Consider the following 23,214-nt stretch of genomic DNA (forward strand, 5'->3'; position numbering starts at 1 on the left):
AGGACTTTAGCCGCTAGGCCACGCCGCCGGGCCCAGAAAACATATATTCTTGATGCAAGCTACTTGTTACGACCATTCATTGCTTTATGCATGTCTGAGGTATACCATTTAGACCCTCAAATGCTATAAGATAAAACTAAAGACGAGGTAGGTGCTGTGGCATCTTGGATTAAGTGACAAACTGCAGTTCCGCCATCCCATCATTCCATAATTTCCTAATGTTGATTTAGCATCATGTCCCAGCAGGCCCACCTCCAATCCAGCTCCCAGTTAATTACCTGAAAAAGCAGTGGAGAATGGCCCAGTGCTTGCATCCCTGCATCCACATGGAAAACCTGGAAGAAGCTCAGGGATCCTGGCTTTAGCTGGCACAGGCCCAGCTATTGAGGCCACTTACGTAGTCAACCAGTAGATGGAATATCTCTCCACCACCACCCCTTTCTCTCTCCCTCTGTAACTCTTCCTTTCAAATAAGTAAAATAAGTGAAATAAATCTATTTTTTAAAAGTGAAGAGACACTAAACAATGAAAGTAAATTCTCATATTGAGAAGCCAAATGGACCTCTGATAGGCTTGCCAGATAATGTCTTGAACTTTCCTCTAATATGTAAAGAAATCTTCCACACTATCCTTCTTAAAGTCCTATGCCTTTCAGTGTCCTGCCAAGTCTACATCTCAGTGTTTTCCTCACTGGACTCTGTATCCTCCAGAATATGAACAATAATATCTGTAATGTCCCTCAGCTTAATGTCAGAACTTCAGCTTGTATTTTGTAATTTTTTTTCTCAGACTGAATCTCAAGAAGCTTTTTTTTTTTAATTCGTTTTCCGACTGGCAAGTTCTTCATAAATAATGGTGCATTTGAGAAGTTATCGTTACTCCTGACTGAATCCTCAGAGAACATACAGTCATTAACATTTGAAGATCTGTTGGCTTGGAAGAAGTGAACTCTCCTAATGCTGTGGAGGCCACATCCCAAGAGAACATAAGATAAAGGAAGTGCATCTTTCACTTTTTCTGCAGCAATAAAACTAGCTAAAGGCAGGACAGTATTTACAAAGTGAGGTCATTTTGTGATTTGGTCCATGTCAAAACTGTAGCAGCTGCACCTTTGGAGCACTGCTAAGTTTCAGGATTCCTCCGCATCGTTCCATAATTTCCTAATGTTGATTTAGCAATGCTTTGTCTTAGAGCATTTCTAGAAGATGCACATTACTAAAAGAAGCACAAATACATCGTCCAGTTAATTACACGCTGAGACATTCTACATTACAGGTGTGTACAGCTTATTAGAAGAAAATATTCTTTTCCAAGTTCTGTGTTTGTGCCAAAAGTGTAAACCTTTTTACTTTTCTGCTTATTACCAAAGCAAAATTGTTCCAGGTAACTGAGATCCCCACATCTTTTCTACAAGAAGGCGGGGTAAAGTAAGCTCATTTAGGACAAAGAAAGTATTTCATTCTTGCCAGTTAATTTTTTAATTTTATACAAACCTATTAGCAAAAGTAATTCAAAAAATGTTTGAAAAACCCCAAAGTACATGTTCATGCTTAGATATTTTTCACAAACTTTCACGCATATTGAGCAAAATACTATGATGTTGAGTATACCAATATGATAGCAACTTTTTCAGTTCCCAGAAATAGAGTGAAATCTTGGGCAAAAAATTAAAGCTATTTTTTCCACAAAAGATACTACAACATTACATTAAAAATCAGTGTTGGTAAGTAATGTTATAGAGCTGCATTTTTATGTTGCTCTAACTAACAGAAATAGAAATTCAGTTATTTAAAGTGATTACTGCCAACTTACTGCAAAATACATCCAGATTTTTGCATATTTAAATAATGTTAAGTAATATTTAACTGAGCTATAAAGAATTATATAAAATTTTTTACTGATTCTACTGTACTATCAATTAGCTTTGAATATGTCAAATTAATTTTACCCAGTTCTAACATAGTTTCACAGTAAGACAGACACTTAGAAACACATAAAAGCTTGTTTCTGTGTAGCAATCTACGCACTGAAGTCCAGAGGACACAGTAAGTTATATTACCTTCCTGATGATCCGTTTGAAGAACTATCTCACATTGTCTTCTCTTCATTCTTACAGAAAGGAGTTCCTTTCAAACTAACCCTGACTGATTACAATATGCTTCTTGTCCTTGCAGGTTACTGAGTCAATGAATATTTCTGACCCAGGTTCTGGCATTGCTTTTGTCAGAGAATTTATACTCCAAGGTTTCTCTTGCGAGTGGAAGATTCAAATCCTGCTCTTCTCCCTCTTCACTACCACGTATGTTCTGACCATAACAGGGAACGGAGCCATTGTTTGTGCCCTGTGGTGTGACCAGAGACTCTACACCCCCATGTACATGTTCCTGAGGAATTTCTCCTTTCTAGAAATGTGGTATGTCTCTTCCACAGTCCCCAAGATGTTGATCAACTTTCTGTCAGAGAAAAAAAATATCTCCTTTGCTGGATGCTTCCTCCAATTCTATTTCTTTTTCTCCTTGGGTACATCTGAATGTTTCCTTTTGACTGTCATTGCTTTTGATCGGTACCTTGCTATCTGTCGTCCCTTGCACTACCCGAACATCATGACTGGGCATCTCTGTACCAAACTGGTCATTCTCTGCTGGGTGTGTGGGTTTCTGTGGTTCCTGACTCCCATTGTTCTCATGTCCCAGATGCCCTTCTGTGGTCCAAATATTATCGACCATGTTGTGTGTGATCCAGGGCCACTGTTTGCATTGGCATGTGCCTCTGCCCCAAGAACCCAACTGCTTTGCTACTCTCTTAGCTCACTAGTTATCTTTGGTAACTTCTTCTTTATTCTTGGATCCTATACTCTTGTCTTAATAGTCGTGCTACGTATGCCTTCAGCCACTGGGAGACATAAGGCTTTCTCCACATGTGGGTCTCATTTGGCTGTCGTGTCTCTGTTCTATGGGTCTTTGATGGTCATGTATGTGAGCCCAGGACTAGGACATTCTGCTGGGATGCAAAAAATAGCCACTCTCCTCTATGCTATGGTGACACCACTCTTCAATCCCCTCATCTACAGCTTCCGTAATAAGGAGATCAAGACAGCTCTAAAGAAAGTCTTGAGACTTCCAACATAACCTAAGGCATGTTAGATTATTCTCCCATGATCAGATCAGCAGAGTCCAACAAAAGGCAATAACATGTTATGTTGTTATCAAAATCTATAAATAAAAACATAGTATCTATGAAGCCTTTATAAAATTAAAGTGGCCAGATTATATAGATAAGTAGAAATATTTGGTTTTGCTTGCCACTTAGACTGTGTGTTAATGAAGGAATATACATATTAGAGTATTTTCTGTGTAGTTGTTATATGATTATCTGTGATAAAAAAATGATTATATTCTAATTGAATTTAAATTCATAATTCTGAATCAATAAAAATATAACTGTCATTTTTGTTTATTTGGTTGGTTTTTCAGTAGAATAAGAAAAGTATGTATTTACTGTTTATGAGCTTTAATATGTTTAGCCTTATTATTTTGGTGATCTGACCATTTTTGATAAATAAGCATAAAAAAGCAGTTAGCTAAAATTTCTATAAGACATTATTTTAACTTAGTAGCTTCCAGATCTATGTTGCTTCCTTTACACATTACTTTTTTATAAACCAAAAAGGGTAGATTCTAACTCCATGTAGAGAAACATCAGTCAAATTATGCAGAAATCCAGTGCCCCAGGTACCCAATATTTAATCTAAATGAGGTTATTTTTTTAAAGATATATTTATTTTTGTTGGAAGGGCAGATCAGATTTATAGAGAGATTGAGAGACAGAGAAAGATCTTCTATCTGCTATTTCACTCCCTAATGGACGCAACAACCAGAGCTAAGCTGATCCAAACCCAGGAGCTGAGAGCCTCTTCCAGGTCTCCAACACAAGTGCAGTGTCCCAAGGCATTGGGCCAGGCTCTAGGCCATTGGGCCAGGCTATAGGCCATAAGCAAGTGGGAAGACACAAACCCGTGCCCTTATGTAATCCCAGAGCATACAAATGAGGATTTAGCCATTGAGTCATCGCAGTTGGCCCTGTTAGTTAAGTTTTAAATAACAGACTATTTCATCCTAAGAATTGGAGAGTAAAATGGTATTTTTAGATAAATTATTAACCCTCAAAAAGATAAATAATCACTCATTTCTTGGTAAAATTGTAAAAATAGTATTAAGGAAAAATTCTAGAGGCTAAAACATCCAGAACTCAAAATCGCTTTACTGCAACTACTTTTATTTATAAATGTAAGCCTATTTGGTTTAATAAAACAGCAAATCTAATGTTCCATATTACATCTAGTTTTATAGTTAGTATTTTAATTTTCCAATGAATAAACAAGGTATAGATTTTTAGTTTTTATGTGGTGAAGTGAAAATTTTCCTGCAAGGAAGACTTCCATTGCAGGGAGTTAAGGGCTAACTTGTAAAGGTTACAGTAAAAGAATTTTACACTGGGGCATTAAAAGAAAAAAATGAGAATGACTGCTTACACAACTAACAGTAGAGTAATCAGGGATAAGATTACTTAACATCTCATAAAAGAATGTATCCTACAAAAGGATTTTGTAGAGGAAAAAAATGTATGTAATAGAAACATTAAAGCATTTCTTTTCTTTTTTTAATTAAATTTATTCATTAATTACATTGTGTTGTAATTACATAGAATCTGGGATTCTCCCCTCACCCTCCCCCCATGGTGCATTTCTTTTCAATTGATTTAAGACAATAATTATAAAACCAACACTTGAGGGAAAATAATTAGAAGTGAAGCTTACTCTGATACACATTTTAAAATTCTGGATTATGAAGGGTCTTCAAAACTAATAAAAATGCATATTGTAAAAAACTATTCATGGATTTCCAAGTTTGGGGAAATTAGCTTATCTTCTAATTCCATTTTACACAAAGCTTTAGACTTGCTCTTGTATTTTATTTATTTACTAAGTTCTCCATGACAAGTAGGCATACTTCATCCAATGTAGAAAGGATATGCATCTTTAAGAATGTCTTAAAATGCCCATGTAATTTTTTTAAGATTTTTTTTTTTTTTGGAAAGACGCACATACAGAGAAGAGGAGAGACAGAGAGGAAGATCTTCCATCCTATGGTTCACTCCCAAAGTCAGTGCAATGGCTGGAGCTGAGCCATTCCGAAGCCAAGAGCCAGGAGCTTCCTCCAGGTCTCCCACAAAGGTACAGGGTCCCAAGGATTTGGGTCATCCTCAACTGCTGAATCAGGCCACAAGTAGGGAGCTGGAAGGAAAGCAGGGCCGCTGGGATTAGAACCAGCGACCATATGGGATCCCAGCACGTGCAAGGCGAGGACCTTGACCACTACGCTATCGCACTGGGCCAAAAATGCACATATAATTTAAAGCAATGCTTTCAGACATTGGTACCTGAGCATTCCCCTGTACTTGATGTGCCAGGAAAAAGCAATGCTAATACCCTGGACAAGCCTCACAGCCTGTGCTTGGGTAGAGCTTCTCAGATGCTTTTCGATGTATAGCCATCTTGCAAAAGGAAGCGAATTTGGTACTAATTGCTTCTCTTTCATTCAGATCTGATACTTTTATAAAAGGGAAAGGAGTCCTTGGCAGAAAATCCTCATCCTGCTGTTTTCATTCTAGATGTGTGAAATGGGGAAAAAATAAAGAGGAAGAAATGAAACAGAGAAAGACAGAGAGATAGAGAGATGAAGGAAGGAAGGAAGGAAGGAAGGAAGGAAGGAAGGAAGGAAGGGAGGAAGGAAGGAAGGAAAAAAGGAATGAAGGGAGGAAGGAAGGAAGGAAAAAAGGAAGGAAGGAAGGAAGGAAAGAAGGAAGCAACCCAGCTTGGCCTAAGCCCTCACCTGTTATGATCTTTGCCTTTGGATGCTGTAGCCTGTCCTGACCCAGCCTAAACCTAGTTTCATCACTCGTTGGTGGGTGCTGGAACCTGGCCCTGCTCCATCTGATTCCCTACCAATCTCATGCAATCTGGTATATGTGACAGCCTAGCTGAGCTTGACCTGTGCTACAGCCTGGCTTCTGCTCTTGCCACTGAGGTAAGGTTGGCTCGGCCTTGCCAGGTCACCCCCCTCCAAAGCCAACCCACACATTAGCCAACATTTGGAGTTACCCTGCTTGGGCTCACCAGTGAGAGCTGTGACCCCCCAATATGTTCTCCAAGTTCCCCTGGTCCCCCACTCAGTCTATTCCCCAACCCAGATTCACATGCTCCTGCAGGTGCTAGATTCTTGCCTGGCTTAGCCTGCCACTGCATCTTAGCCTTTGCATGAGCTGGAGGATATTGAGGCCCAGCCCGCCTCACACCCTGTGGTAGGATGCACATGCAGGTGCTACAGCCTAGACCTACCCATGCTGTTACTAGGCCCAGCAACCATGAGTGTCGGTGGGTTCCATAGTCATTCCTAGCTCAGCCCATCGTCACCCCAACTCTTAAGCTAACCAAATGGGGCAAAAGGGGGAACTTGGGAAACTCTCCTGGTGGACCACAGGTCTACCTGGTGAGCTTGTGGTCCAGGCCTGGGTGTTGGGCAGGCTTGGCAAGACAGCTCCAACTGTAACCTGACAAGTATGAGGGCTGAGGGCTGATTTTGGAAGGAGGTGGACCAGGCAGAGCAAGCAAAATTTAGCCCACCAGCAGGTGCAGAAACAAGGCTGGAGTACAGATCATGTTGGGCTAGGCTATCACACCTACCAGCTTACATGAGCCAGGGATGGGAGCAGACTGAGCAGAGCTAGGTCCCAGCACCTGCCAGTGAGAGTTGAGACTGAGGCCAGCCGGGTCAGACCAGGCTACAGCATCCAAAGGCAAAGGCCAAGACAACAGAGGGGCTATGCCAAGCTGGGTCAGAGCAACCACTGACACAGACAAGATCTGTGGCTGGAAACAGACCTGGTTGGGAAGCAAAGGGGACACTCCAGCTGGGTTGTGGTTCCCACTGGTGGGTGCAAATGCCAAAGTGGGGACCTCTGTTTAGTCCGGGCATGGCTGCAGTGTCCTTCAGTATGGGTGTGAATTGGGTCTGGAGTATGCCAGACTAGGCTAAACTCCAGCACCCACCGGTGCTCGTGAGAACCAGGGTAGGTGTAGGATAGGCTAGGCTAAGTCTCTGCCACTGCTGAACTATGCATGAACTGTGCCTTAGCATGGACCAGGCTTGGCTGGGCTGTAGCACCCAACAGCAAGAACCAGAATGAGTGAGGGCCAGTCAGGAAAAGCCACTGTTGCTGCTAGGACAGGAGGTGAACCAAGTAGGGCTGGCCAATGGACCCACCAATGGATGTGAGATCTGGCTCTGGAAGAGATTCTGGGAGGAGCTTGGGAAACTCCTGTCAGGACAAAGCAGGTGAGCACCAGAAACAAAACAGGGAGCAGCCCAGACCAGGCTAGGGAATGTTACCCACCAGCATACATTTGGCACAGGTCAGATGTGAGCCAGACGGGGCCAGTTCCTATCACCCACTGGCAAATCCAAACACCAGAATGGAGTGTGGGTCAGGCTGGGTCAGGCCATAATGCTACCCAGCCCACATCAAGGCCGGGATTGAGAGCTGGCCAGACTAGGCTAGGCTGTAGCCTCCACCAGCACTCACTGGCAAATGCTGAGGTGAGGTGGACCATGCCAGACTGGGCCATAACACCCAACCTGTACACGTGAGACCCAGGAGAAAGCGTGTGAACCCAGTAAGAGATATGCGGCGGGGGTGGGGGACCTGCTGGGCTAAAATCGGGGGCTAAAATCTGGGGCAGACCAGGCCAGGCAGTGCTACAAAACCTGCTGGCTTCATCTGGGTTGGATCAGGGGAAAAGCCAGGCTAAGCTGACTGTGCCTGCTATACATGCATAAGCCAGAGTGGGTGTGGGTTGGTTGGGCTTTGCCGCAGCATCCATTGGCAGGTGCTGACACATGGGGCAAATTCTGTCAAGCTAAAATGCAGAACCACCTGGAGCATGCAAGATCTGGGAGTAGGCGTGGCATCAGTAGGGAAACTGTGGGAACCTCCCTCTTGGGTTGCCCCTCCCACTGGTGAGCATAAGAACCAGGACTGGGGCAGGCATGACTAGACAGAGGGTGGCACCCGCCTGCCCATGAGAGGGCTGATTAGTGGGGATAGTTGGATTGAACTAGGCTTCAATGCCCATTGACATGTACAAGGACTTAATGGAATGTGGGACAGACTGTATCAGTCTGCTGTACATATTGGCAAGCATGGGAACCAGGGTGGAGGGCACGTCTGGTGGGGGTTATTGCAGTTCACTCCAACTAGGCTGCAGCTCCCACTGCTTTGTGTGAAGGCTGAATGTGTAGTGGGCAGGGTTGGGATGAACTCCAACACCCATTAGTTCGCATAGAAGACAGGGCTGGAAACAGAACTGATCCAGCAATTGCAACCACCAGTATGTACATAGGCTGATTGGGGTGATGTACTATGCCAGACCCTGTATTGGCAAGCACACACAGGAATCAGGTCTGGAATCACCTCAGATGAAGTTTCTATGGGGATTTCCCCAACTGAATGTTGGACTCAGAACCCCAACCATAAAGAGAATTGCAGGTTCCTTGGTCTGACTGTTGAGTACATGTGTCTAAGCTGGGCCTCCTCGGGGTCTTAGATGGAGGAGTGGACAGCATATCTAGGTGCACATGGAGGATGTGACAATACACTGGAGGCTGCAGAGGACACCTGGTACCACGACAGAGGACAAAAACAGAACAAATTGATCAACTACCTCGGCCAAGCGTTGGCATGAATTATCTGGGCAAACAGAGACTCTAAGATGGATTTAGTCAGCCAGTTGATTCTGGGAAGATTTCATTGTGATTGGAGTGGTGGGATCAACATCAATTTAGAACTGTTGAACTATCAAAACAACTTGATCAGGACCCTCGGAGCATGCCCCACATCATGGACCCTGGAATTGTTGGGAGGCTGGGTGTGGCTTCTCTGCTTTCCCCGCCTCCCCACCCGTCCCTTCCCAGATACAGGAAGAAACAAGGAGAATGTGGAAACAAAGGTCTCACCCACTTTCCTCTTGCCCTTGACCCTTTGCACCCTAACTAACTATGTAAAAAATCATCAAAAACTAGGTAAGCATTTGAACATGAAAAAAAAACAAAATTAAATTAAACGCACAAAAATTTAAGAATGTATATAAAGACCTGGCACCACTGCTATTAGGCTATATCCCCTCCTGTAATGCTGTAATTCTATATTGGCATCAATATGTGTTCCTCTTCCAATCCAGCTCTCTGCTTATAACTTGGGAAAGCAACAGAGATGGCGTAAGTCTTTGGCCCCTGCATCCAGCTGGGAGACCTGGAAGAACCTTCTGGCTCCTGTCTTTGTACCAACCCACATCTAGCTACTATAGCCATTTGGGGAGTAACCAGTATTTGGATTATCTCTCTGTCTCACCTCTCTGTATCTTGGCCTTGCAGATAAAAATATTTCTCTAAATATTTGTATGGAAAGACATTTTTAAGTTTCTTTCTTAATCTTTAGAAATCCTTCACATTCAAATGAAAAATGAATGCTTGTGACAAGAGATAGGAAACTTTGTAGCAGGAATAAAGAAAAAATATTCAAACAGGGTTAAGAAAGATAGAAATGTGAGGGTGGAAAGGCTTCTGTTTGCGATATTAAATTACAAAAAACTCACCCTGGCTCTGATTTCATTATTTCCCTCCAGAAGTTTCCCAATGACCTAAATCCTCTAAAAATAAAATCTTACCATTCAAACTGAAATTAACCTTTCATTTTTCTCCCTTTCACTCTGCACTCCCAGCCTCATTGGAAAAGTCAAGCTTCTTCCAGAAATAGTGATTCCCTCTACAATCTTGCTTTAATGGAACTTAATATTAAGAGTAAATAGTTAATACTGTGAGGTGCAGGTAGAAATGGCAGAAATGATGTTTTCTTATTGTGAGAAAGAAAACTGTCCTAGGAAATGAAGAAGGAACTTGATCTCTCAGATGTTTGGAGGATATGATACAAACTTAGTGAGAACTGAAATCCTAAAACCAGACTGGAAAGAGGATCATGAAACCAAGAGCATTATTACATGGAAAGAAAGGGAAGCAAAAATGGGCCAGAAAAAGGGGAGGTTCTCTTTCCCTGAAACTTCCCACCTGGAGCTACTGAACAGGGGTGTGCAGCTCTGACATAGCAGAGGCCATGAAGAAGACTTGTGCTCCTTTGCCGTAGACCCTGAGAAAGAACCGCCCAAGAAATCTGGACTGTTTTCACAGAACTGCATTTCCTCTTCTCAAACAACTCCTGCTCTACTGCTAGGTAAGTCTTGTGGCAAAAGGGGAAAGTATTTAGACAATTACTGGGAAGGAATTTTAAAAAGAGAACTTGTTCCCTACTATTTGCAACAAAATCCTCCCAACTGGAGACCTTTATGCTTAGTGAAATAAGCCAGTTCCAAAAGGACAAATATTATTTGTTATCTCTGATATAAGACAGCTTTTATGCAAAGTACAAAATAAATAAATATATAGGTAATCTAGTTTCTTCATATATTCTTATAGATGAACTGCATAATGGAGATTAGCATACTGGCAATTGAAGATATAATGCAGTAAGTGACTTTACTCCCAAGTAAAAGGAGGACTCCCAATCAAACAGTTAAATACATCTTGGCAGTATGACACTAGATGTTCTATCTTTATTTATATCTACAATGCCATGATATGTTTAAATAGCAGGAAGTTGAACTTATAACCATTACTAAAGGCCTATATACTGTAATAATAAGGTGAAAATGATGGGAGTGGAAATCAGGGAAGGGGGAGAGGGAGGAATCCTTATTCCTACAAACTGTATCATGGAAAATAATAATAATATTAGTATTTACAAAAGAAGACTTTCTCCTTTGGCTTTCAATATTAAATTTAAAGGAAAAAATTAGTGAAAATTGTCCCTTTGTCTCTCCAAGGGAAAACCAAAAGCCAAGAATTAGACAAGGAAAAGAGAGTTAAGGAGAATGTTTGAATTAATGCTTGTCACAATTTAAGTGTAAAATTCAGGAACTGTCAGTTGTGGACCAATGGTAACTGTCTCAGGAGTGACAGCACCAAAACTGATTTCCTGAAGACAAAAGGCCAGTCCATAGCTCACACATGATTGTATTCCCTAGATCTCTGTCCCATGACCATTGTGTCTCTTTAGCTTTTGCTCTTCAGCCTCTGAAATCTCCCAAGACGCTAGAGTAGAGTTACTCCAACATAATCTGGCATACTGTTTAACACACTCAGGGCTCAATAAAACAGCCTCAGATATGACGGCACTAACCACGAAAGCAGAATATAATGTCGGGTTTCAAAGTGATGTCCACAATACTGCTGATGGGTTTTGTATGGTGAAGTTCCATGCCTTTCCAGGTCTCCCCTGAACTTCTTACCAGTCTCAGGCACATATAACAATGCTTCTGCAGCCACTGAAGCCGTATGACTAATGATAAGGCAGTTTTAGAGCTTCCAGAATTGGCTTTATATCTGCTCATACATGTTACCCCCATGGCAACTTAAGGAAAGACAGAGATGTCTGTGTCTTCTAATACTAAGTCCTGCCTTGCATGTTAGGGTCAGAAAAAGCCTACACTCTCATAGGAAAGCAATGTCTTTCCTTTCAAGTAACTGAATCTCTGGCACCCAGAGAACCCACCTGCTCTCCCTCCTCTGTCCATCATTTCAAGGACCTAGAGGGAGAACATGGATTACTGTCCATTTCACATTGAGCATTTGGAGGCCACACCAGGAGGAAGGAATAAGTACAAAGGAAATGATCAATGTTACCTTGTACCTGCAGTAGTGAAATTGAAACACAGTAAGTTCATGACCTTAACTGCTTTCAGCCTCACAATGATCATGCTCACTTTCTCCACGTTCTTGAGAGCTTAGCTAAACCTAGCTGTAGAAGCTTTCTGGTTTCCATAATCTTAATAGAGTTCACTTGAAATATTCCCTCAGCGCTATCTGAAGACTTCTGTGAAGGAAGCACCAATCTAGGAAACAGAAAATCTGCAGGGAAATCCCAACACAGCCAATAGCCTTCTTATCTGACCTTGTGAAAGCAACTTGGCTTGTTTAAACATGAACTACCTCATGAGTGCATAGGGGAAATAGGTGCACATACATAGGGGAATAAAAAGTCCACAAGCTTAAGATCAAATGAGAGTATATGTCCATTTCTAGTGTCTGCCATTTTTTCTTCTCCAAAACACCCTAACTCTAGAGTGAGCCGTTTACACATAAAAGCCCCCCTCTAAATAAAGCAGCAACCTGAGCCTGTCTTCCGCTGCAGGAAGACTGGGAGGTATGACCAGTTTTCCTGCTGGGACCCCTCACAGACTCTCTTGTTGTCCTCTGTTTCTGTCTCCCCGGCATGTACCTGCAGCGACTCACACATGCATATGCGCAACTTGCATTTTCTGCTTGGTCAAACGTCTCCTTTATATCATGATTACAAAGCTGTTTCTCCCATGTTTTCCAGAACCTCCAAGAATGATCCTCCAGGACTGGACTGTCCACTATTACAGCATCTGACACCCTTCTTGTTTACCCCCTCCCCTTTTTCCCAGGAGCAGGACAGAAGAATGAAAAGACATCTATCCTCCTTGACTCTTCTACTGTGCCTGATGGGTTTCAGCTTGAAGAGCTCAGCATGGACTGCCCCTGACTGCACCATAGGAGACAGCTCCCTTTTGTCTAACCTCTCTTACTACATCCCATTCTGTTCTTTGGCCCCAGGACTACACCTTTTTGCATCATGCTCCAACGTTAAAGACCTGCCTCAGACCCTGACTTTAGTGCCTCGGGATACAGAAGCACTTTGTCTACAAGGGGCAGTTCCACTCCTGCCAACTGGTGCCTTTCGCCTCTTTCCATCCCTACGACTATTGAAACTAGAGCTGGGTACCGTCAGGGTTTCATCTGGAGCATTCCAAGGACTGGACCAGCTGCAGCACCTCTCCTTAGAGCATCATGCCCCTTGTCTGGATTTGTTTCTCCCTGGAGACGCCCTGGATCCCCTCACATCTCTCAACAGCATTTCCTTCCAAGGCTACTGCTTGAATTATAGTCACAGTATCCGATTACCAATCAGCCTTCGTCATCTGACCCTGAAGCACAGCTGTTTGAAAGAACTGCAAGAACTACAGCAGATCTTCCCAAATCTTGGCCCTGATTTCCCTCCTTCACACAGCCCCAGACCATCGTCTCCTTTGCTGCAGGTTCTGGATCTGTCGTCAAACCTGCACCTGAGTCGGGTGGGTGTTGGAGCTTTGGGAGGGCTCCATCTTCATTCCCTGAAACTGGACGGCACTCCCATGAATGTATCAGGCTTGCTGAACTCAGGGCTACTCCACCTGGGCTCCCTCTCCCTCATACAGACAGGTCTAAATAAATTGCCTGGAAATGTGGCAGACTACTTTGACCTTGATGCTCTTGATCTGGAGAGGAACCAGATCCAGAGCATAGAGGATGAGCAGCTGCCAGGTTTGCGCTCCCTGGCAGTGCTCAGCCTCCATGCCAATGGCCTGCAGTTCCTACCCACTGGGTTCTTGAGTACTCTTCCCCAGCTTCAGAGACTCAACCTTTCCATGAATAAACTGGGTCCAAGCCTGCTGCTTCCAGAAGGACTAGGCAGCTCAAACCTGAGAGTGCTAGATCTGTCTCATAATGAGCTCTGTATCCTACCCCATGGAGCATTCTCCTATCTTCCCCAGCTCCAGGAACTCCGGCTGAGTGGTAATAAGATCTCCAACTTATCCAGTAAAAACCTAGAGGGACTGAAACACCTGAAGTCTCTAGACCTGAGTTGGAACCAAATTAAGGTGCTCCATCCAGGCTGGCTCTCCTCTCTTCCTGCCCTAACTTCATTGAATCTTTTGGGCACTTACTTAGAGCATATCTCAGGCAAGCAGCTCCAGGGTCCCCAGGAATTGAGCCATCTGAAACTGGGTTCTCTTAATATGTTGGACATCTACCCTCCCTGGCCTACAGTACTGCTCAGTTTGGAGATATGGGCACAAACTGTTCTAGAGTTTCATGTCCCTAGTGGGGAACCATTCTTGTTCTTGGAGAACCTTGTCTTGCAGTCTTCCTATGTGGTTCTAGAGCCAAACAACAACACAATCCATTTTCCTTCTCTACGTCACCTTACTTTGCGAGGATGTGACCCCTCCATCTTCTCAGGTTCTAAATCAATATTTCTCTCACAGTTTCCTCTCCTGGAACACTTGCACTTCTGGTCTAATCATGAGGAGCTAGAAAACTTACATTTCTTGGGCATGCCCAGCCTACGAGTGCTGGAGCTGGGAGATACAAATGTACCCTCTGAGTTAGGGCCAGTGACACTGGAGGAGCAACTAAAGCAGGTACCTCAGTTACAAGTATTGGCATTGAGCCACGTGAAACTTAGAAACCTATCCATCAAAACCCTCAGGGGCTTGAGCCGACTCCAGCTGCTCTTGATCAACTCTGAATGGGCCCTGGGGTTGGACAGCAGTCTCCAGGAGATAATTCCCCAGCTACCCCAGTACATTTATTTCTCCAACGTCACTTTTGCCTGCCAATGTGAAAGCTCTTGGGTGGAGCCTTGGGCAATGCGGGCCCCAAACACCTTTGTGTATGGTCTAGAGGCATCTATCTGTATAGCTAACACCTCTGACTACTCCAAGACTCCCCTGCTTTCCTTCTTTTCTAGTCACTGTACACATGAGACTGGGCTGCAGGGCTTTCTCTTCAGCTTCCCTCTGGTGCTGCTGCTGATCATCTTTGCACTGCTTGGCTGCCCTAAATGGCTCTGGCTTCACTACCTGTGGAACCTGTTTTATGCCTGGTGGTGGAAATTGTTTGGACGGAGCCCCAGAAGACCTTTCCACTATGATGTCTTCATATCGTATTGTGAGCAAGACCAAGCCTGGGTACTGGAAGAACTGGTTCCTGCCTTGGAGATGCCTCTTCCTGCTGGTGAGGGCTTAAGGCTATGTCTGCCAGACAGGGACTTTGGAGTTGGCCAAGACAGGATGAATGCTACGGCTGTCAACATGGAGAACAGCAGAGCCATCCTCTGTGTGCTCAGCTACCAAGCGCTGGAAAGTACCTGGAGCAACCTGGAGCTAAGACTCGCCACCTATTATTTGGTGACCAGGCCTGGGATTGCTCACCTGCTGCTACTATTTCTGGAGCCCATTGATCGGCAGCAATTGCCAGGTTACCAACGCCTTACGAGATGGCTCCAGAAGGAGGACTGCTTTGAAGTGCCCCAATCCAGGGTGCAGTGGGATACATTCTGTGAGCAGCTTCGGAGAAGGCTAAAGAAAACTGAACTAGAAAGATAAAAAGGTGTGAGAAACTCAGCCACAAAGGAGCACTCTCTCTTACTCTCTCTGTAACTCTTTAAAAATAAAAAAATAAAAAAATAAAAAGCAAAAGAGGCCCCAAATCTCAGTGGGAGCACATGTTTCAAAGCGTTTGGAGTCAAGACACTCATTCAACAGACACTTCTGATCCCTGCTGGTCCTTCCCAATGCAAGACATCTGCTACCACCACAACCCCGCCAAAAAATGCACAAAAATAAAATCTCATATGCATTTTGAATGGTAAAAAACTATTTTATCTCAGAAGAATAGGGCAATTCAAGGTTAAATAAAATCCCAATTTCTCCTTAATGTTAATATTTCTCAGTACACTGTTTTATGTCATTGGGTCTACCTGGGGGGCTTTCTTGCCTTAAATGTGTATCAGGAAAGTTTAGATGAAACAAGATTTGCATCTAATTTTTGTATCAGTTTCCTAGTCTTCATCTGATAAAATTTGTGATTAAAAAGTAATATTTCAAACTATCTTGTTCCATCACTGAATCAGCTTCTTCTAGAAATTATTCTCTGCATTAAAATTCAATGTGTTTCCCACCAAATTTTACTAAAATTTCTAACTCTGGGCTTTGTAAATTAAATGGGATATATTCAACTGCTCCACTAAATTACCATTCTGTATTTGTTCTGATAGAATATTCTTTTATTCTTGAATTTAAATACCCTAGTTTTTTGTACTAATGCTCAGTTTCCATGTTTCCAAATCCCTAAATTGCTTTCTTTCTGGTACAAAAATAATGATGTTGAGACATTAAAACAGTTTGTTGGGAAGCCAACATCAAGGAGCAGTAGTTTAAGCCATTAATATGTTAGCATTCTATGTTGAAGTGCCTGTTTGAGTACTGTTTCTGGTCCTGGAAGCTCCATTTCTAATCCAGCTCCCTACTGATTTCCTGGGAAGGAAGTCAGATACCCAAGTCCTCAAGCCAGTGCACTCACTCGAGAGACCTGGAAGAAGCTCCTGACTTTGGACCAACTCACCACTGAGCACATTTGGGGAATGAATCAGCAAATGGAATTTATCTTTGCCTCCCCTTTTCCCTTTCTGTTATTTTGCCTTTCAAATAAAAAAATCTTAAAAAAAAATAGCAGGAGTTATCAAACATCATTGAAAGATCGGAAATAGTGAAAATAAAAATACTTAAAACAAAACAAAAACAAAACCCTTTCCTTCAAAATCACTGCAGTTTGATCATGTTCTTATGAGAAGCGTTATGTAGAGTTCTGTATCTTATCTATGTAGAATTAAATGTGATTATGTCCTCCTGGTTTTTTAATCATTGCTTCCAATTATACACTAATATTTTTAGTTGTGATAATAATAGTGCTTCTTTAAGTGTTTAATTTTTTTTTGTAACTGAAGCAATACTGGAAGAACAATGAGTAGTTTACAGTTAAGACAATAGTTTAAAGTTAAGTACAAATACAATGATTGCTATTAATCCAAAAATCCCAACTTAGCTACAGTGCACTTGGGACTGATTGTGTGTGTGTGTTTGTGTGTGTGTGTGTGTGTGTGTGTGTAATGAAAGAAAGAAGGAAGAAGGTAGATAAGTTTTTGAATTGCTTTATGAAATCTCTGCAACAGTTGATTTCTCATTTTCTATCTTAGACTTCATAGAACCATTGTTCCTGAGTTTAATTCTTAAATCCAGTGTCATTTGTGGAAAAGCACAGTACAGCACATAAAAACATATACAGACACGTGTGGATATACTCAACATTCTGATGCAAGGCTTAAATCCAATTATTCTTGAGGTGAGACCCAAGACTCATCTTTCTCCCTTTCTCTAGAGGCTGGGTCAATTTAGATTCAGGGAATGAAGTATTATTTGAGTCCTGGCCAAGACTTTCTCACTGTTACCCCAGATGAGACCAATGGGAGAAGCTGGATAATCCAAAGACATCAATAATAAATCTTAGCCCAGTTATGAAGTAGTGTAGGTCGGGGCTGCAACTCAGTAGCAGGTATGAGGTTAACTGGGGCAGTGTGCTCTGGGTAACCAGCCCTACCGTGATGTGCAGTTGAAGACAGAGAGGCCATGGTTCAGAATGTGTCTGCTACATATTGTATTCTAGAGACAAAGATGTGACTGGGTCTCGAAAACTGGAAAGGCCACAGTGTCCTCCATATCAACAGATATCCATCTTTTTAGGCTAAACCCTATGATCATGTGTAGGCTATACATGGTTGCTCCATTTGATGATGTTACTTTTGCCAAGCCTCACTCTCTTTCAGAAAGCCTGCTGAGAAACTTGTATGCTAGCACCACTATACTTACCTTTGCTGCACACTTATTTTTGCTGAAATATGAAGCAAGGAAACTGGGGCTGACTCGTATGCTCCGAGAGAAAAAGTTAAGTTTGGATGTCTACCTTCTTATATGACTCTATACTGCTCATCCAATAACTTCAGGTAAGGCTTCATCCAGATTTTTTGTTTCATGTCTTTTTCAATTTCCTCTAACCCTATGTTACATTTTCTTTACATGAAAATGTAACTTAGAATAGCTTTCTGGTAATAGAAATTGGTGATATTTCCAACTATACAAATATAATGTCCAGGATCAGAAATAGTCTAAACATGCTCATTTACAAATATATTTTATAAAATATCTTATTTTAACTCAGATGTTAGCTTAACTAAAAAACCAGATAGAATAGAAGCATGTTTTGCAATGACAAGCTTATTCCATACATTATTATATATTTAACCACATATACAAGATTTCCTGGACCTCAGTATCAGAAGTCAAAGGAATTTTTATTTAAACATATGCATTAACTAAAGAAGAAAAAATGAAAGTATCAGTAACTGCAGCTTATCCTTAAGAGGGAGAAGTTTCAAATGCTTAGCTCACTTCTTTATTTAAAAATAAGAGAGCCAGTTGATATAAAGATTGAAGATACAATTAGACTACACATAGCTTTAGAGCATAACTTCAACTTTGTAGCAATGTTTTCTCTGATTTGTGGTAGTTAATATATAGAGTACAAAATGTAATGTATGTGAGTGAATTTTACAGCAAGATTTGATTATTATTTATAGCTCTTGTCTCTACTCCCAAGGAGTAGTGGTCTTTCTACTTTCTACGTGATGAATTTTTTACTTCATGTGGGATTAAATCTGTGATGATAAAGTAAATGGAAAGTAATGTATCACAAAATTAAAAAGGAAAAAAAGAAAGGAAATGGGAGAGAGAGGGTGAGAATACCAGAAGCTTTGAAATGTGTGTATGCAATAAATGAAATCCATGAAATCTGTTCTGTTTATATACATAAACAAGCAGTTTCTACAAATGTGAATGTGAGAATTTTCTCTGGGTGTAACCAGGAGTTAAAACTGATTCAATTCTGAATATGTTTTGAACAGAAGGCCTTAAGGACTTCAAGGTAGTTTGGACGTGAAGTAGAGAGAGGTGGTAAAAATATAACATGAACAAAACCTGTGCCCTGAACCACTGAGTAAATCAAAGTTCTGTTTAGTAAAGTGGTGAGAAAACAAACTTCAGTAAGTTTGTGGAGAGAAAAGGCAAAAGATCAGTTTTGGTCTTAAGTTTTAACCGTATTAGAAGTCGAAAGAAGATGAGAGACAAACAAATCCAGGTTGCAGAAAAGATTTCACAACTCAACATGGAAACTGTGGTGTTATCTCATGGAAATAATTTTAAAGTCAAGGGACTATTTAAAGGGTCACTTAATAGAAAAAAAATAAAGTAGGAGAAGATGGACTGTGAAGACATAGATTCTGAAAAAACACTTAGAAGTCAAGAAAACCAAAAGAACTTTTAACATTGAAGCTCCAACTAATAGAGTAAGATTAAATAGTCAGTGTACACAGTCTCAAATATCATTCAAATATCAGCACTTTCAGTAATTTCACACTCTGCATACCTTTGCTTTTTGTGGCAAATATTAAGTATCATCCTGAAGTATTTTCTTATATTAAAAATCAAATGACTCCTAATAAATTTCAACTAAGACCAAAGTTTCTTGTTGGGTATATTGGAGGCTTCTTCCTGCAGCATGCCTCAGTTAAAGAGGATTCTTCTGGTATTCTGCACCAAAATCATACCAACTTAATTCTAAATGTTCACCTATTTTGGCACTACATTAAATTTCTTTTTTATTTATTATTTTTAATTCATTAATTACATTGTATTATGTGACACAGTTTCATGGGTACTTGGATTCTCCCCACCCCTCCCCAAACCCTCCCACCATGATGGGTTCCTCCACCTTGTTGCATAACCACAGTTCAAGTTCAGTTGAGATTCCCCCATTGCAAGCATATACCAAACATAGAGTACAGCATCTTATTGTCCAGTCAAGTTCAACAGCTTCTTAGGTATACCCTCTCTGGTCTGAAGACAGAGCCAGCAGAGTATCATCCCGATCAATTAAAAGCTCCAACATACCATCAGCAAAAATTTACATCATTATGGAATTAATTGACATAGTAATGAGTAACCAATATGTTAAAAGTAAATGCGAGTTCTTAACCACCTTCTGTGACCACCTCATTGACATTTCAATAAATTTCTTTTTTAAAATACAGTTATTTTTATTGGAAAGACAATTTGTAGAGAAGGAGGGACAGAAAGAAAGATCTTCCATTGGCTGGCTCACTTCCCAAATGGCCATAATGGCCAGTGCTAAACTGCTGTGAAGGCAAAAGTCAGGAACTTTTTTCAGGTCTTCCATGTAGACTCAGGGTCCCAAGGATTTGGGGCCACCCTCTACTGCTTTCTCAGGCCACAAGCTGGATGAGAAATGGAGCATCCAGGATGTGAACTAGTACCTGTATGGGTTCCAGGTGCATCAAGGGGAAGGATTAACCAATCAAGCCATTGTGCCAGGCTCTTCATTAAGCTTCTTATCCTCAATAAATTTTTAATGGCAAAGTAGATTAAATTAAAAAGGAGGAATACTTTGGATTAACTATACACATATCACTAAACTTAAAATTCCATACTCTATAATTGTCATCTTTTAAATAATAGACATAGAAACTTCGCTACTTGCCTTACTGTAAGTCATTACTGATTGCAAGTCATTTTTCTTATACCTTTCCTAATATTTACAATACTACATGAATTAAATCACCATCTAAAATCATGCATGTGATATTTTAAGACTGTATAGGAAATAAATTCCAGTTGTGTGTTTATATAATCTTAATATTTCTTTCTCAGTTCATGAATTGAACAGTTGTTTAAACCTCCTCATGAGTTTACATAAGTTTTGCCTAGGTTGGTGTTTCTGAGATAGACTGCAGATCCCGAGCTGGCAAGAGAGCATCTATTTCATTTGACGTAATGAGAACAGTAAACACGTGTTGGTGCTAATGGACCATGATGGACATAGTGGTCAATATGACAAAACTTGTGATAAGCACCCAAACTCCCCAAGTTCTCAATTTCCTCCCAGCTAAAAATATTTTGGTTACCTAAGACTATGCTATTATTGAATTGTAAAGAAATTCTGAGAAAATGTTCATGAGAAAATTTATAGAAAGCCATTTGTAACATAATTTTTCCTATTATTGCCGTAATAGGAGAAATAAAAATGAACAGCCCAGGAAGTCATAATCACTCCGCCCCTGTGAATAGATTCGTTCTTCTTGGATTTCCTTGTACCGGGGAGATTCAGATCCTCCTTTTCTCCCTCTTCTCGATGATCTATGTGCTGACCCTAATGGGAAACCTGTGCATCATCTGTGCTGTGTGGTGGAACCAGCACCTCCATACCCCCATGTACATCCTGCTGGCCAATTTTTCCTTCCTGGAGATCTGGTACGTCACTTCTACTGTCCCCAATATGCTAGTTAACTTTCTCTCAGAGACCAACACCATCTCTTTCTCTGGCTGCTTCCTACAGTTCTACTTCTTCTTCTCCATGGGCACCACGGAGACTTTCTTCTTGTCTGCGATGGCCTTTGACAGGTACCTTGCCATCTGCAGGCCCCTGCACTACCCCATCATCATGACAGTTCGACGTTGCCACAGAATGGGAGCCTGTTGCTGGCTGTGTGGCTTCTCTTCATTCCTCCTTCCAGTTTATCTGATCTCCAGGCTTCCTTTTTGTGGCCCCAATATCATTGATCACTTTTTATGTGACCCTGGGCCCCTTCTGAAGTTGTCCTGTGTGCCAGCTACTTCCACTGAAACCATCTGTGCCATATTTAGCTCAGTCCTAATTTTCTCTACCTTCCTCTTCATTACCAGCTCCTATGCCCTTGTGATCAGGGCTGTGCTCAAGGTCCCCTCTGCTGAAGGCCGGAAAAAGGCTTTCTCTACATGTGGCTCCCATCTGGCCGTGGTGTGCCTGTTCTATGGCTCCATCATGGTGATGTATGTGAGTCCCACTGCAGGCAACCCAGCTGGGATCCAGAAAATTGTGACTTTATTTTATTCTGTGTTGACTCCACTTTTCAATCCCTTGATCTACAGCCTCCGTAATAAGGAAGTAAAAGAGGCTCTGAGCAAGCTGTTCAGGACTGCAAGATGTGATCAAAGACAGTCTCTCAAAAACTAGAATTGAAATATGTGTTGGACACAGTCACATAAAGATGTGAGAGAGTAATGATTCTAGGCAAATTTGAGAAAAAAAATATTCCTAGAACTTCTCAAGGCATGTGTTTCGGTGATTCAAATGCAAAATGAAACATTGCAGATATTACACTAACTCTTTGTCTTAGATTTTATTGTATCATGATTCCAATGTGTTTTGCCTGGAAAGAAAATGCTACATATTCGCAGATACTTTTGAAGACAAAATTGCATGTAACCAAGGTACCAGTTGATCAGTTTTTTCCTTGTGCAGGTATGTATAAATTTATCTCCAAACCCTCCTTTCACTGGGATTGGAACTCTAAAGTCCATCAACTATCTCCCTACACACACACACACACACATACACACCATGCAAACATACTCCTTATGCATTTGTTTTGCTTTGATCATAGCAGCTTGGGTGTTGAATCGACTTAACATTTTATCCGAAATTGACTTCACTTCCAGCTCTACATGCGTTAATTAGCCTCACTTCTAAACAGGGTGAGAGTCAGAGAAGGGGCTGCCACACTAAAATTCCAATCGATTCTCCCACTTTGAACCTGAGGTACCACATCACTCTCTTCCTCCTCACCCTAACCTCACTTCCCGCAAGAATAACTAGAGTAATCCTTTTTATCTTCACAAGTTATTTTGTGCAACTGTAGACCTTTTGGTGTCTGAAAGTCTTCTTCAAGTGGACTATCCAAAAGAATTTTTCTTAGCAGCCTAATAGCTAAATGGCATGTTTTATAAGGAATTTATCTGTAATTGGTTATGTTTTCACATTGATTTAAACTTGTATAACATATACAGATCTTCTATTGTTATCTCAGAACCATCCATGAGCTCTCAAAGCAAGAGAATCAATGCACTAAAACATAAAGGTAAGATATATTAACAGGACTAAATGGGACAAGCCCAATGAAACAATAATAATCTGTGTCTTCAGTACTTTAAAAATGTGTTTCTCTGTGTGTGTTAACATGAACAGTAAGCATGCAGAAAACATATTGTCTGATGATAGAAATAATGCATTATAGCCAATGTCTGAAATGAGGTAAGTTGCTCCCCAATTCATTTTCAAACTGGTCTGGTCATATTGAGTCTTCATAAATAAATATCAAGCTAAAGGCAAGATTCACATGGGCATTTTCATTTTAGCCACACAAAGGAGATAGTATAGGTTTGTCAGCCTACCTTAATTCACCACTTCCATACTAAAC

General features: G+C 41.3%; 3 protein-coding genes across 3 annotated transcripts; all 3 read left to right on the forward strand.

The window, feature by feature from the left end:
- Positions 1 to 2,161: 2,161 nt before the first annotated feature.
- Positions 2,162 to 3,133, forward strand: LOC101526654 (olfactory receptor 11H12-like). The gene has a single exon (XM_004584630.3). The coding sequence runs from the start codon at positions 2,187 to 2,189 to the stop codon at positions 3,126 to 3,128; it is 942 nt and encodes a 313-aa protein (XP_004584687.2). The 5' UTR covers positions 2,162 to 2,186; the 3' UTR covers positions 3,129 to 3,133.
- Positions 3,134 to 12,580: 9,447 nt separating this feature from the next.
- LOC101522548 (toll-like receptor 11) lies at positions 12,581 to 15,799 on the forward strand. The gene has a single exon (XM_004584877.3). The coding sequence runs from the start codon at positions 12,650 to 12,652 to the stop codon at positions 15,395 to 15,397; it is 2,748 nt and encodes a 915-aa protein (XP_004584934.3). The 5' UTR covers positions 12,581 to 12,649; the 3' UTR covers positions 15,398 to 15,799.
- Positions 15,800 to 21,002: 5,203 nt separating this feature from the next.
- LOC101522791 (olfactory receptor 11H6-like) lies at positions 21,003 to 21,971 on the forward strand. The gene has a single exon (XM_004584878.2). The coding sequence runs from the start codon at positions 21,003 to 21,005 to the stop codon at positions 21,969 to 21,971; it is 969 nt and encodes a 322-aa protein (XP_004584935.2).
- The last annotated feature ends 1,243 nt before the right edge of the window (positions 21,972 to 23,214 follow it).

Source organism: Ochotona princeps, chromosome 6, assembly GCF_030435755.1.
Source record: "Ochotona princeps isolate mOchPri1 chromosome 6, mOchPri1.hap1, whole genome shotgun sequence".
NCBI lineage: Eukaryota > Metazoa > Chordata > Mammalia > Lagomorpha > Ochotonidae > Ochotona > Ochotona princeps.